The following is a 14,759-nucleotide window of genomic DNA, read 5'->3' as shown; positions in this document are numbered from 1 at the left end:
CAACAGATATTGAGTATTGTCCTATACATAATAGGTCCTTCAAGCTTTTTAGTAATGCTTGTGTGCATTTCTATAAAATTATTGTCAAGTACCGTACTGAATAGGAGCATGCAAGACCTGATGTTAGGAGTACCTAAGTAATTCGGAATTGGTAATGCCCTCAATAAATGATATGACTTCTAATAACTAAGCACGAAGTATTTGTAATTGTTACAGAATGTGAAAAAATGCAACAGGGAAATATCCACTTTTATTAACCCAAGTTGAAAAAATCTTCTGAAACCCCTCCATCTGGGGAATGTGAAGAGGGAAGCATCCACTGGATAAAATTTTAAATTATTTATTTCCAACATATTTTGCCTGACTAGGCCTGATGCGAGCAAGTAAGCGATATACAAGATTAGGAGATACAACTACCCTCTTTGTTGGTGGTGCATTCTATAGCCGCTATTTGTATATACAGAAACTTGTAAAATATTAACTGTAGTAACTTTTCGTCTGATCATAAATTAAATACAGGTACCTAACGTCTAACAAAGAAATAAAAATACTGTTGTATAATTAAGTATCTATACTTTTATTTATGTAACGTCAGCAGCTATTCTGTTTATTTATAAGAATACCAAGATATTTTTATGTAAGAATCCTGTTATTAGTCAGATTGAATATCTCTTTATTTCTACTTAAATACCAACACAATAGATATGCTAAATAGTTTGTTTGATTGAACGCGCTGATTTCCGGATTTACTCGAATTTAGAAAATGTTTTCATGTTGGGTAGGTCATTAGCGAAGAAGCCTATGAATACCTAGGCTATACAGATAAAACCGCGTGTAAATAGCTAGTCTTAATAACATTATGTTGTTGATTGCAGTAACTGTGTCAATTGACCAACAATGACCACAATTACGCTTTATCATACCAACCATGCAGTTATTATGTATTGTATGATCTCCGAGCAGGCAATGTCATCAATCCCATAACTTTATAATCATTGTCATCAGTTTTATTGTATCGTTGTTACACAACAAACATTATGAAAATTTCGATCAATGTTAATTCATCAAAATACTTGAGGTATTATTTCTGATTCTGGGTGTGTTTCACTTCGATTTCAAACCAGTGATTATTCTGAATATGATTTTAAATATTTAGCTACCTAAGTAAGTAAGTACTCATCTACCTCGTTGTGCTTTGAGTAACTAGTTAGGCACTAGTCAATATAAATAAAATGTTATTCGACAAGATAGTTATCTATTACCTTATAAAAAACTGAAACATTAAGTCTACCTAATGTACCTACCAGTTATGGGCATGAATAGCTTAAATAAATAGATAAAACTAACGAGATAACTTTTGTTAGTGATGCATAAATATAATACCTACATGGATTTCAGTTACCTGCTTAATTTATTCACTAAAATGTATTTAATATAAAATACGTTTTCAAAATGTGCGAAAAATTAATTAATCAAAACACATCTAACTTGTTACATAGTTGAAAATTTAAACTACAATAACGGGCACTTGTCTATTAACGCACCTACCCTCTTAGATCACCTACAATTTGCAGATAAGCAGGCAAACAAGAAGTGAAGCAAACGACTGCAACGAAAGTAAAAGTGCATGTTCAAAGTCAATGCACCGAAACACATGCAACTGTGACCGATACCGCGTGCGCGGGCTGATAGTGGCGTTACTAGATAATCTCGGCGTACTCACATGGTTGTCTAGGGTAGCAGCATCCGGTGAACTTATCTCTCTGGCATCGTACGAATTCAATACAAGGACCACGTAAATTATAGTCACAATACTCCATTGGCACATTGTAATGGGTATCCTGGGTCGAGAGCTCGTCGTTATCATTGGTGTGCACCACTATTTATTTGCGCGGCATCTCCGCGCTCAGCGCGTTCACTGGCAAATTCGGCGTCAGCGATTCAATGGCATTATTTCGCAAACGGACTGCCCATGAAACGCCGGCCGAGTGTCGGCCGCGGCCGCGCGGAGTCCACCGAGTGCCGCCGAGCAGGGGTCTTCGCCACCACCAACCGTACTTTCTCTCCACACCAAAAACCTATTGCAGAGATCCAGCCCCCACTCGTGCCCTCATCGCACTACTCAAGCTACATCGCACGTGTATCTCAGTCTCCTTGAAAACATTCGTTATGGGTGCAATCATAGGTCTCGCTGAGGTATGTACCTAAGTACCTATCCTAACATTAATAATATTTTCTTCGTTAGGTATACCTATCAAACCAACAAGTCATCCAGTCCAGAATGTATCAGTACTTAATTAGTGCATTAAGTACCTACTGCTATAAACTAATCCAGGTAAACGATGTCCTTTAATAGGTTAGATTTGAGATCCAGTTTGTCGTGTGTACCTATGTACTTACGTTTGAAGAGTGTACCTACCTACCCCTTATAATTGAAAACGGGCAAACTTGCTACAGACTGCAATAGGTAAACTAAGTTTCCGTACAAAGTTGTAACTCGCAAAGCCTACAAACTTTTACTTTCTTCGGGTACAAATACAAACATTTATTGTACCTGCGTAAAGCAGAGCAAGAAAAAAGGCGCAAGTAACAATTTTAATAAAAAAAGTTACGTCTGTGGGAATCAACAGCGGATAACGTTGGATTTTCCACACTGATAAAATGAAAGTGAAATCAACGGTCGCGCCGTTTCCGCACGGCGAGCGTGCCTTCCACCAACACGTAATCGTGATGTTTATACAACCACGTGAAAACTGCAGGACGGGACGTCGTATAACTTTAATATTGCTGTTTTATTTCATACTTACAATAGTACAGCACCTATCTAGCTTTTTAATAAGATAAAACTACCTCAACTGCTGTCAACCACCCAACTGCTGGAACTCCTATAAGCCAGGATAAAATCACCGAAACAATGCAATACAGCCCATCCCAGGAACATGAACATGTGTAGCCGTCTTGGACCTTACAACGTACTCATTAGAAAAAAGAAATAAGTAGATAATTTTTGAAGTACATGGATAGGTACTTAGTCTTACATAGTTACATACAATAATGATTACCACTTATACCTACTAATATACCTGAGTTTGTACTATTGCTTATCCATAGGTTTTTAAGGTAGTTTACATAAATGAATTAGGTACCTACCTTCAGTGCCGGCGTTAGGGGCGTGATGGGGCGATGGCCCAGGGCGACAAATTCTGGGGGGCGCCAAAAAAATTAAAAACTACTACTAACACTTGATATTGCTTCCCTCAAGTGGGCGCCACAATATTTTCGCCCGGGGTGTCAGTGACCCTCACGCCGGTAGGTAGGTACTGCCTACCTTACTAACTAAAAACCACCCCATTCCTACTTGAGCTTTGAGCCAGAGCCCCGGGTACCATTAGGTCATCCGCAGCTCCGGAAATTAGGCAGGACCTACCTAGGAGACATTACCAGATATAAAAATAGGGTAGGATAATTTTTTTATGGTAGATTATTTCAAAACAGGTGCCTATTTTATTATTTTGTCACAAAATTAAATAGGTACATATGTATGTATTTTCGACGATACATTGATTTGAAATGTCGTGTGACGTCAGGATTTACTACCTTTTATAGAGTAACGTCACGTACCGTAAAATGGGGTGAATAGGGGCAGAAGAGGGGTGAATAGATACTATGAAGAATTTTCCTTACCTATTCATCTCTCTTCTGTCCCTATTCACCTATTCACATTTTTTTTTTGATTTTGTTATTTTAGGATCTAATTCGATTTTTAATTTCTTACTGTGTCTAAAGTCGCCAACTAGCGACGCTTTATTGAATACGTTATAGCTAGAAAAGCACAAAATATTTATTTATTTTGTGCCCAATCAAGATTTGAATTTTTTTCACTAATTACATAAATGCTTTGACTTTGACTAGATAATTAATTAAGCTTGCTTTATTTATAGGATATAAAGTTCAGTACTACCTAAGAATAACGTACTGTTAGACGGTTGCCCGATGGAAACGGATAATTATTATTACCTATTTATTACCAACAAGGAAACCATCCAATCGAGTCGTATTTATACTTACAAATTATGAAGTATTTATATAGGTAGACTCACTCCTATACAGGTTGTAAACATCGAACTATAACTGGTAAATAGTGGATATTCGTTTAAACCTTTGCCTAACCTCCTCCACTCCTCCGGTATTATAATAGCGTGATATATATTACGTAGGTATGAATAGTGCTAACCAAGCAGCTAATATCAAGAACCCATATATTATCAGTCTGTCTCAGGATCATGAGGAACCTCGTAGCCTAACTCACTACCTACCTTGAGCTTTTTATAGAAACAACGAAGACCAGTTACCAGTTAGCCCGATGGTTGGTTGATTGGGTCTCAGGCCTTGGTTTCGATTCTTGGCTGTTGAGTTCAATTCTCAGTCGAGCATATTATTTTTACCTATTGAACTTGGATTTTCAGGACGGAAACCTTATCTTGGAAATGTGTCAGACGTACCTATAATATACTTGCTATAATATAATTATCTTTCCGACACGAATGGGCCCGGCCTGACGCCTGATGGTAATTTCCGACAAACATGACCTTCCGGAGATTGATCCCCGTTTTGTTTAGACATTGTACGCCTACTTGGGATAAACTTTGCGGTTTGGAGGAACAGCTTCTAGGAGGGTTAAGTGGAGAACAGTTATAAGAACTTATTCAGGTTTTTTTGTCGCTATAGGCTTGAGGATAACAAGCCTTCAAGGAAAATAGCTTGACCTTTACAAAACGACACAAAGCCACAAACAGGGAGATGGATCTAATGCATTCAAAACTTGCAGTGCAATGGGCATACCATTTCAGAAGGATCGCTCTCGAAACGAGGTGATCTGATTTAGAACCAAAGAGATAAATAGAAGAAAGATAAATCACTGGCAAGCTGTAGCAGTGAGCCGGCCACAATTCTATTAGTTCCGAAAACCATTGTGGTAACCTCTTACTCCTTCTGGAGAACACCGCGTGGCAAAGCAAGTGAAGGACATCCTCCACCTACGTTGAGTGGTTTTTAACGTGTTAAAATAAATCAAGATGACCGCAAGGTGACTGGAAGTGGTTGAATGTAGAGCATAAGATAAGCTCAGTGGTGTGTCGCCATAGAGATGTCTAACGTCCCATAGTAGACGAAAACATTGAAGTACCTAATATACCAGTATAAGTTTACACAAGAAGACGTGTGCCTAACCTAAATAATCTGAATACTTAATTATCTCAAAAGCTTTTTTTTCGATGGCAACACAGATACTCGGCTAGGGAAAGGTTGTTTGGAATAAAACACGTTGGATTTATTTTAAAAAAAGCTTTATTATGCAGTATTTTTGTAAATGCAACACTGTCGAATAAAATTGCAAACAAAACAAAACTTACCTGAGAAGAAAAGAACTTCGCAGATTGTTTAGACCCCGATGACCCCGAAGTTCATCATGGAAATAAAATTAACAGATTAGAAATAAAAATTTAAATAAGGAATACCCTACACAGGAAAAAAACAAAAGTAAAATAAAAAAGGTCTAGAACAGGCAGCAGACAAAAATATAATGTATAAATTGAACCTGATGAAAATATACTTTGCAATTCTTTAGTCTTCTGATTGAATTCCATTTATAGAGACCAGGCAATATATTTTTATTACCACACTATAGAACAACTTGCCATTGAATAAGATAGCTGTAATTGTACTTAGTAAAGGAGCCCCACGATTCTATACTCAAGTACCTATTTGGGCGTCATGGATCTGCAAAATTATGAAAATTTGGTAGATAATGGAAAGAAAATTTCAAAGTTACGATGGCTGTGGGTCGTGGGGTACATATGAAAATTCCTTAAAAGCCCCAGTCAATCTTACAATTGAATAAATATAAATCGGATAAATGGCTAATCAACAGCCCTCAATCTGATATAACATAAACTAAGGATATGATCGGCAGCACATATTCAGATTAAATGTAGGTAGATATAATCAACTACCCCCAACTATTACACTGATAACGACCAGTTAAAATAACGTGCTTGAGAAACTTGCAAAATCCATGCTATAAAAATTGAGATTATTCTTCATTATTTACTAGGCAACAAGACGAACACTATATTCTGACCGTGTGCCTGTTGAGACGAAAAATAATATGCGAATGTGTTAATGTTGTCAGTTATGTTACAATGTTAAGAAATTACTTTATCTCAAGTACGCTTATGCACCTTTCGGCATTCGGTACTTGGGTAGTTAATTTAGGAGATCTTAAGTCTCATAAGACTAATACCAATTGTTTAGATCAATATAAAATGTAAGAACATTAACTTATATACAACAGGTAAGTACTGCAATGTATATAATCACTAGTATAAATTCATTATATTACGATAAATAAAGTCCTACCTATAGGTACATAAAATAATACTGAAAACTGACACCTATAAATTACAACATACCTTTCTAAATACCTTACCTAAATGAAGATTTACGTATGTTCTTGCGTATAAAAATCCTTATCTTGTGTATCGAAATAACGATTACTTGCGAGTCATCTATGCGCGTTCAGTAACCGTTCACTGCAATCTCTACTTCTGTACACCGTTACTTATAACGGTAATACCGTCATCGACAAACGGTATTTAACCTTTTTTTGACCAAAACCTTTCTTCACAACATTTTGAAAAAATTGGGTAGCATCTTTAGCTCCAAAAAGATGTTATAAATAACCACTACTAAAAACGAAAATAACTAGGGTCGAAATAAATAGGAAGGTACAATGTTTACACATACAATAACTATCAAGACAATTGTTTATTTATTTATCTAAATAATAAAACCTGTTTATTAATTTATAATTAAGTAAGTCAGCTAACTATTTAAAGTAAGGTAACTTACTTCATAGTGATTCCCACAAATTGTGAGAGCTGACAAAAAAAATAAATAAAATAAAAGAGGAATATGTACAGATCTAAAGAAACAACCCTACTATTTTGTATTAAAGTTTATTTTTACATTATATTAGCCTAAAAGTCCATAATTCTAAGCCTAATAATCATATAACAGCTATTTGAGAACTTAATACTGAGTAAGGTCAGGAAATTAAAAATAATCATGATTCACTTCATAAACTATGTCAACTAAACTGATCTCATTCACCTAGCGTCTACATGAGGGATTCTTACAGAAATATCCTAAATTGTACTTAACACGTAAAAAAACGTAAAATAATTCTCATTTTTACATTACTATATCCTTAAAAATATGTCACGATAAGTACCTAGGTACTACAATAAATAGAAGACCATCTTACAATTCAGTACACATATAAAAAGGTTACTAAGTATTCTTCTAATAGATTTTAGAGTCAAGAGCTCCAGCTATAATTCTATAGGTTTTCCTGACGCCTTCTCCTAGGTGGTCTCGCGGGTGGACCATGAGGTGTGTATCTAGTGCTCCGGAGCGTACTGCCTACACTAGCGGTAAACACTGCTTTACTAGTGTACTTAGCACGAAACCTAGAGATTGAAAAAACCTTAATGAGACAAACAGTAAAAACACAACTAACAATAAGAAGCTACCTTCATAGCATTAATCATTGGAACTATCGGCAGTAACTAATCATTACTAAATATCTGCAACTATCATTTCCTAACTTAATTAATGCTATGTAGTGCTCAGACATAATCCTAAAGGTAATTATTGAAAATTCAGTAAATATTTCATCCAACTTCCTATAGGTGTTACATGGAGAAATTGGTAGTCAGTGAATTCTTGTGAATGTGAAAGTGATTTTTTTTTAATTTATCTATGAGCAATCTATACTTACGTAGCTTAGAAACGACCTCCTCGGCCCTGGCCACCTCCGTAGTTGCCACCGCCGCCGCTGCCATAGCCGCCACCGCCACCACCACCACCCTGGTTCATGTTGTAGGGAGCGGCACGATTGTTGCCACCATATTGTTGGTTCCTAGTGGGTCCACCACTGTATGTCTGTTGGCTGTAGTTGCCAAAATCTTGGTTACCCCAACCCCCGCGGCCATTGCCACCGCCTCCGTAGCCGCCGCCACCACCACCACCTTGGTTGCCACCCCAACCACCTCCTTGGTTGTTATCCCAAGGATTAGAATTGTTCCATCCTCCTTGGTTGCCACCACCATAACCTCCTGAAAATTAAAATACCATAAATTTAATCACTCATATAAAACCATGAGGAAAATCAAAACATCAATATTAGCACAAAAACATACCTCCATTGCCCCAGTTATCATTACGACCACCTGGCCCCTGTCTACCACCCCCACGTTGGTCAGCACCATCTTTTGGCAGAGCTTTCTTGACATCCAGTTGTTTACCATTAATTTTGTGTGGACCATTCACTGTTGGCAAAATCAAATCATAAGTAAAGAAAAATAAATTCAATCACAACTACTGATAAGATGTTAGAATAAATAAATGTATATTGATTTGCGTACCATAATCTACCATATAGTAGTAGTTAGGTATAGCTTGAATCAATAGTTAATATCCACAATCAGAGAAGCCAGGCTCTGACACTCAAGTTCAGGTCTGGGGCAAAATTGTGGAAAATTTTATAAATAGATATGACTTATACTTACAGCAGACTTTATCAACAGGATCATAATCATCAAATTCCACGAATCCAAAACCACGTTTCTTTCCTGTGCTCTTGTCAGTTACAATACTAACATTCTGGACATTTCCATAGCTGGAAAAGTACTCCCTAAGTTGTTCGTCATCATGATCATCTTTAATACCACCAATAAACAGTTTCTTTACAGTGGCACCCGCCTCAGGGTTTTTGATGTCTTGTCGGGCTACAGCACGCTTAGTTTCCACAACACTGCCAAAAAAAGATATCAATTACTCATCAATTAAACCAAGAATTAAAAAATATTATCATGTTATCTCTTTAGTTTATAAAATCATAAATGTTGACCCCACAGAAAATGCCATGTGTACAAACTTGCACGCGACATTCACCAAGCAGTGTCATGATGTTCTCTGCAGCGAAAAACGATATGAAAGAGAAGTTTCGAGCTTTCATATAGCTGGGCTGCAGTAGCATATAGAATTCAATGAATATTTAACTTACCGGCCATCAATGCGATGCGGTCTGTTGTTTTGCGCATCATCAACCATGTGCGCTTTGGAATAAGTGATAAAACCAAATCCGCGCGACCTCTTCGTTTTGGGATCTTTCATAACGACGACATCAACGATTTCACCCCATTTTTCAAAATGAGACTTGAGTGACTCATCAGTGGTTCTGTAGTTCAAGCCACCGATGAATATTTTACGGTGCACCTCGGGCTCATCCTGAAAGTAGGACGCGGCGTTAACAAAATGGCGGACAGCGTTACTACGCCGACAATGATTTTGAACAATTTAAACGAATATTTTGTACAGTATGATATCTTATAACGCTCCAAATACATACATAGACAGTATCATAGAATAATAAGCTAAAATACCACGCTAAACAATAATTAAATGAGAAATCAAATCATTAGCAAAAACGACACGTTGAACCAAAGGGGAAAAATCAATAAAATATACTTACAAAACCATCATCTCCTCCATTCTGTTGCGGCCTCATGTTGATCGCAACTTTAATACAAATACTAACACAAAATAAATTTATATACCACTAATAAAAGCAATACTTTTAACGCGAACTGAGTCGGCAACGCGAGCACCACCGTTCTCTACCGAAGCCACGCCAAAAAGAAGGAAGTGGAAGCGACGGCAAGCGAGGTTGGCATTTATTGTCAGTATTGCCACATAATTAATTAATGGCAAGCAGGAACGATACGTCATGATTTGGGGTATGAGTCTTTTTAGTCATTTCTATGTTGGTATTAGTAATATTTGTACGTGTTTCGTTTTACTTTATTTTTTTATTTTATGGAATAGGGGCCAAACGAGCAGACGACTCACATGATGGTTAACGATCAGCGCCGCCCATAAACGCCCGGGTTTACAAGATTCTAATGTAGTGTAAAATATTGGTCCAATGATCGATTTCTTATTATTGGATAAAGGCCCTTAGATCTCCGAACTCTCAAACGACAGCTCGCCATTTGTATCTATTATCTATTAGTGGGTAATGATGTAATTGATAATTGATAGGTCGATTCCTGAGAGCTTTGGGTGTATAATTTATTATGACTTTTACCAAAAGCATGAGCCCAAAGACGCTTTAGCCCTTAATTCACGTCTCTGGTTATATCCGACCAAATTAGGTCGAATGCTGCAACTTCCCCGGCAGTTCGACGGGCCAACTACTCTACACACGTTAAAAATATTTGTTTGTTAGTGTACAGTGTACACCTAAACCATTTAAACCGAGACCACAATTTTTTAAATAGGTACCGAAAAAAATAACTTAATAATATTAACATAGCAGTCAGAAATTTTTTGCTGGTGACACTGACGATTGGTCGACATTGGGGTACCGACCATTGTCGATCAGTATTAATAATAATTATGACGGGCGAACCGCTAAACCGCTATACACACTTTATAATTTCATATTGATCGCGGTCCAACCACCAAATTGAGACTTGTTTTGTAAAATGCTTACAATATTCCCTACAACATAGATAATTACATAAATATTATTACGTACATTTATTCCCTTATTTAATTGTCTAGGTGTAAATGGTGTAGGTCAACACTAACATACTACATATTTTTGGCCGTGAAAAAATAATGGTAGCGTTGTGTTAATGACATAAAAACCTCTATAGACGCGATTCATCAAATACAGACAAATACGCTATTTATGGCATCATTCGTTGGAGTTTTAATTATTTATGAGGAATCGTCTGTAGACAGAAATAAAAGCTCCTTGGATTTCATAGGTTTTCGATATTTTATGAAAACTTAAAACGATTTTTTCTGTTTATTTACTTCATCATCATCAACATCAGCCGGAAGACGTCGATTGTTGAACAAAGGTCTTCCCCTTAATCCTCCACGTAGAACGACCAGCCGCTTTATTTACTTAATTTATTAAGTCCCTTAAAAGATTGCGAGCGAAGCCGCGGGCAAAAGTTAGTCAGGTAATATTTTTAAAAGAAGAACACTATTTGTCTATGGTAAATGACGTGACGTTTTCTCATTTTGATTTGACATTTGACAATTTTCTTCATCATCATTCAGTTTTTTTAATCTATTTGTCAATTTAGTTTTGTTTGGTGCATTTTGATTTTGCGGTATCTAAGAATTCTGCAATTACGTAAAATTGCATGATAATTACGTTTTAAAAGTATTGACTTAATACTAACTTCCATTTTTATCAAGAAAACTACGGACTTACAATAGCAACCGAAGTCATGAAACCTAGCGGCGGCGGTGGTGACGACTACGTAATTTATAACTTTGAAATTAGTATTTTTAATGGTTTAAAAGTTTGAAAATAACTTATGCTTTAAATTTAATTTTAAATTTAATAATAAGATCAATTAAAGATGTATTATGATAGTGTTTAGCATTTTTTTTTTGTAAACAGTTTTATTTTCATATTCATCCAGTCAAGGTTTCAATGTTGTTTAGTTGGTAAAATAACCGTTGCACAAGGCCTCAAGAGCCACACACTTCTGAAACTGAACTAAAAATTTTATTTACAGGAAGAGCCGGAGCACTTACGAAAGTTATTTATTGGTGGGCTTGACTTCAGAACTAATGATGCATCTTTGAAAGAGTTCTATGAACAATGGGGAGAAATTGTAGACGTAGTGGTCATGAAGGATCCCCAGACGAAACGTTCAAGGGGTTTTGGATTCATAACTTATTCCCGTGCACACATGGTGGATGATGCACAGAAAAACAGACCACATAAAATAGATGGAAGGTAATATTAATTTGGCCTTTATCTGCATCACTTCCATACTAAGTCAGAGTAAAACACCATTATTTTACCACTTCTTTCTTTTAGGGTGGTTGAGCCAAAGAGAGCTGTGCCTAGAGAAGAAATAAAGAGGCCCGATGCTGCTGCAACTGTTAAAAAACTCTTTGTAGGCGGACTGAAACAAGACATTGAGGAAGAAGACTTGAAAGAGTATTTTAGTTCTTATGGAAACATTGTTTCTGTGAGTTTGGTGACTGAAAAGGATACAGGGAAAAAGAGGGGCTTCGGATTTGTGGAGTTTGATGACTACGATCCAGTAGATAGAATATGCTGTGAGTTTACTTATAATGACAGAGCACTTACTTTATTGTGTAACAAATTTTCCTGATTATTTTTTTATTTGTAGTGCATCCAAACCACAAAGTAAAAGGGCACCGCTTGGATGTAAAGAAAGCCTTGTCCAAGTCTGAGATGGCTGCTGGTGGACCCGGTGGAGGTGGTAGCAGCGGAGGTGGTGGTGGCCGTAGGGGTGGGGGACGAGGGGGAGGCGGCGGCGGATGGGGAAACAGGCAGAACCAGGACTGGGGTAACTCAGGTATGTTTTATTTAACTGTTAAATATTTCTTTCAGAATTTCATTTCATAATAATTTATTGTAATGTTAGTAACATTATTGTAATAAGCTGCTTGAACTACATCTTGAGGACCTGAAGTCCCATGAAACTGTTCAAAGATAGTTTAAAAATATATTTAACTGTTTGTCTAACCAGATGGAGGTGGCTACAACTCTGGTTATGGACAAGGAGGATGGGGTAATCAGAATCCTTGGGACTCAAACAATGCTGGAGGCAATTGGGGCAACCAAGGCTATGGAGACCAAGGTGGTTGGAACCAACCCAACAGCAACTTTGGTACAGGATATCAACAGGGTTACGGTGGTGGCCCCATGAGGCCAAACTACAACACATCCAGACCACAGCCATATAATAACTCAGGTTTGTATCTAATCTCTGGTAATGAATAGTTAGCAGCTATATATACCTTTGTAATTTGAAAACTTACTAACTTCTTTCTTATAAGTGTGGAATCAATGTTTATATCTTTTATCTCTTTCTAGAGTGATAGGTAATTGTTGATATGCCATTAATATTTTGAGAAGCCGATGGTTTCGAAGGTGGCGGCGGTGGATACGGCACTGGTGGAGGCGGCAACGGCGGCGCGGGCAGTGGCGGTCCCGCATACAACAACATGGGTGGCAACCAAGCCCAGGCCGCTAATCAGCGTCGGTTCTAAACCACGACGTCCTCTTGTGAGTAGAATCTTATTCAAACCTATTAATATCTCATTACAAATCCATATTATACATTTCAATAACAAATCCCCTTTTTTCCAAATTATATGTTTGGCATTAAATATTTAGGGCATCCTATAAGTCATGCGTGCTTCGCATGACTACTGCGCGCATCGACACTTCGTAATCTTTTCATTGCATGCAATTTAGCTTCATTCTACGTGCAAAACATGCGTGACTTGTTAAGACCCTGTCGGTGTCCACATATTAATCGTCGCGGATTTCTCCTAAAATCTATTTTTTACCACAGGCTACTGGCGTTTATTAGGAAAGGTTTAAAAATCATATCTATCGCCCCGATGCGATGCGGCGATTAGTTCGGGGACACTTTATTCAAAATTCGTAAGAACTTTTTAAATTACTAATTTTTTTACCCCACAAATGACATACATTATCTTTTGTAATCGTATGTCAACAAATCTCATGGTTTCATTTTGAATGTGAATGGTGTGTACTTACGAAGATATTTTTTAACATGTAGGTCTCAAGTTGCGCTTAGTTGAAGCTAGGCAGGCAGACGGTAGAGTAGTGACGGGAGGTAGGCCAGGAGGTCAGCTAGCTAGTGAGGGACAAGCGGACTTAGTGAAGCGACTGCATTACATAGTCATTTTACATTTTTTTTGCTCCTTCAATAAGGTTTGTTCACAATAAGGTACTGTGTAGGCATTAGATTCATTTTACCTATTAATTGTGAGTCGTTTATCACGCAATCACAGTTTTTACATTTCAATTAACACTTTTTATTACTTTCTGCACAGCTATGTGTTAATCAGGTGCCTTTATAAATTAATTAAACTCTGTCCTTGTCCGATCCAGATGATACTGTAAAAGCTGTGGCATAAGATTTATATTTGCGTTTTAGTCATTAAGTGAGGAGATTTATATTATTTCTGTTAATAATTTAATGTAGATTATAATTTTATTTTTCAACATTAACGTCCATGTTTAGATAGAGATAGCTATAACATTCCAAAGTAATGATGTATTTACTGAATGCAGAAATAACTATGTTACAGTATAATTTGTAACGAATTAAAATAATGTCTTGGAGTTAGATATAGGAAAAAATAAATAATGGAATTCATAAAGAGAAAACATTTATGAAATGTTTGTCAATGCATTCTATGGTGTAAACAATGAAAAGGAATTTGGTATTGCAAAATGAAATATAATTATAGATATTCTATCTAACACAGTTGTAAGAAAATTTGTTAACATTATAAATATTATAATTATAATCTTTTATATGTCTTCAAGATATAATTTATCTTCCTTAAGTTAAGTTGTTAAAATGTAGAGTTATGATTGTTTTTATTTGTGTGCATACAATTAAATAAATACTATTTTCCATGGATTGTTCTACACGTGCGCGAGCCTTCCACCGTGGAATAGGCCATGGTAAGTTGACTCATATACAATAAAAAACCACAAAAAATCTAACACCATGTTTTATTTTAACATCCTCATTATTCTTTAAATATACCTACTACTTAGATAAGATTATGTACACTACAATAATTAC

The 14,759-nt window shown here is 36.6% G+C and overlaps 3 protein-coding genes across 5 annotated transcripts in view; 1 reads left to right on the top strand and 2 right to left on the bottom strand.

The window, feature by feature from the left end:
- LOC118270083 (transmembrane protease serine 9-like) overlaps positions 1-2,029 on the bottom strand; it is a 56,775-nt gene extending 54,746 nt beyond the window's left edge. Inside the window, exon 1 of the mRNA XM_050707161.1 lies at positions 1,724-2,029. Coding sequence (XP_050563118.1) covers positions 1,724-1,867 — 144 coding nt within the window. The 5' untranslated portion in view covers positions 1,868-2,029. The remainder of the gene's footprint in view (positions 1-1,723) is intronic.
- Positions 2,030-7,000: 4,971 nt separating this feature from the next.
- Positions 7,001-9,771, bottom strand: LOC118269926 (heterogeneous nuclear ribonucleoprotein A1, A2/B1 homolog). Its single transcript, XM_035585313.2, has 6 exons — positions 9,596-9,771; positions 9,128-9,351; positions 8,631-8,875; positions 8,262-8,390; positions 7,841-8,177; positions 7,001-7,529 (listed from the first exon to the last, which is right to left on the bottom strand). Exons 1-5 carry the CDS (start codon positions 9,629-9,631, stop codon positions 7,846-7,848), a joined length of 966 nt encoding a protein of 321 aa, XP_035441206.1. The 5' UTR covers positions 9,632-9,771; the 3' UTR covers positions 7,001-7,529; positions 7,841-7,845.
- A 1,400-nt stretch (positions 9,772-11,171) lies between these two features.
- On the top strand, positions 11,172-14,677 carry LOC118269925 (heterogeneous nuclear ribonucleoprotein A1). 3 transcript variants are annotated; one of them, XM_035585312.2, is made up of 7 exons: positions 11,172-11,405; positions 11,667-11,890; positions 11,975-12,219; positions 12,294-12,482; positions 12,657-12,881; positions 13,061-13,195; positions 13,719-14,677. In XM_035585312.2, exons 1-6 carry the CDS (start codon positions 11,373-11,375, stop codon positions 13,177-13,179), a joined length of 1,035 nt encoding a protein of 344 aa, XP_035441205.1. In that variant the 5' UTR covers positions 11,172-11,372; the 3' UTR covers positions 13,180-13,195; positions 13,719-14,677. The 3 variants fall into 3 exon arrangements, with proteins under 3 accessions (XP_035441205.1, XP_050562689.1, XP_035441204.1); XM_050706732.1 differs by lacking the exon at positions 13,719-14,677 and adding an exon at positions 13,488-13,712 and having other exon boundaries at positions 13,046-13,195; XM_035585311.2 differs by having other exon boundaries at positions 11,173-11,405; positions 13,046-13,195.
- Positions 14,678-14,759: the final 82 nt, after the last annotated feature.

This window comes from Spodoptera frugiperda, chromosome 30, assembly GCF_023101765.2.
Source record: "Spodoptera frugiperda isolate SF20-4 chromosome 30, AGI-APGP_CSIRO_Sfru_2.0, whole genome shotgun sequence".
Lineage (NCBI taxonomy): Eukaryota > Metazoa > Arthropoda > Insecta > Lepidoptera > Noctuidae > Spodoptera > Spodoptera frugiperda.
The sequence above is the reverse complement of the archived record's forward strand: the minus strand, read 5'-3'. Positions and strand labels throughout refer to the sequence as shown.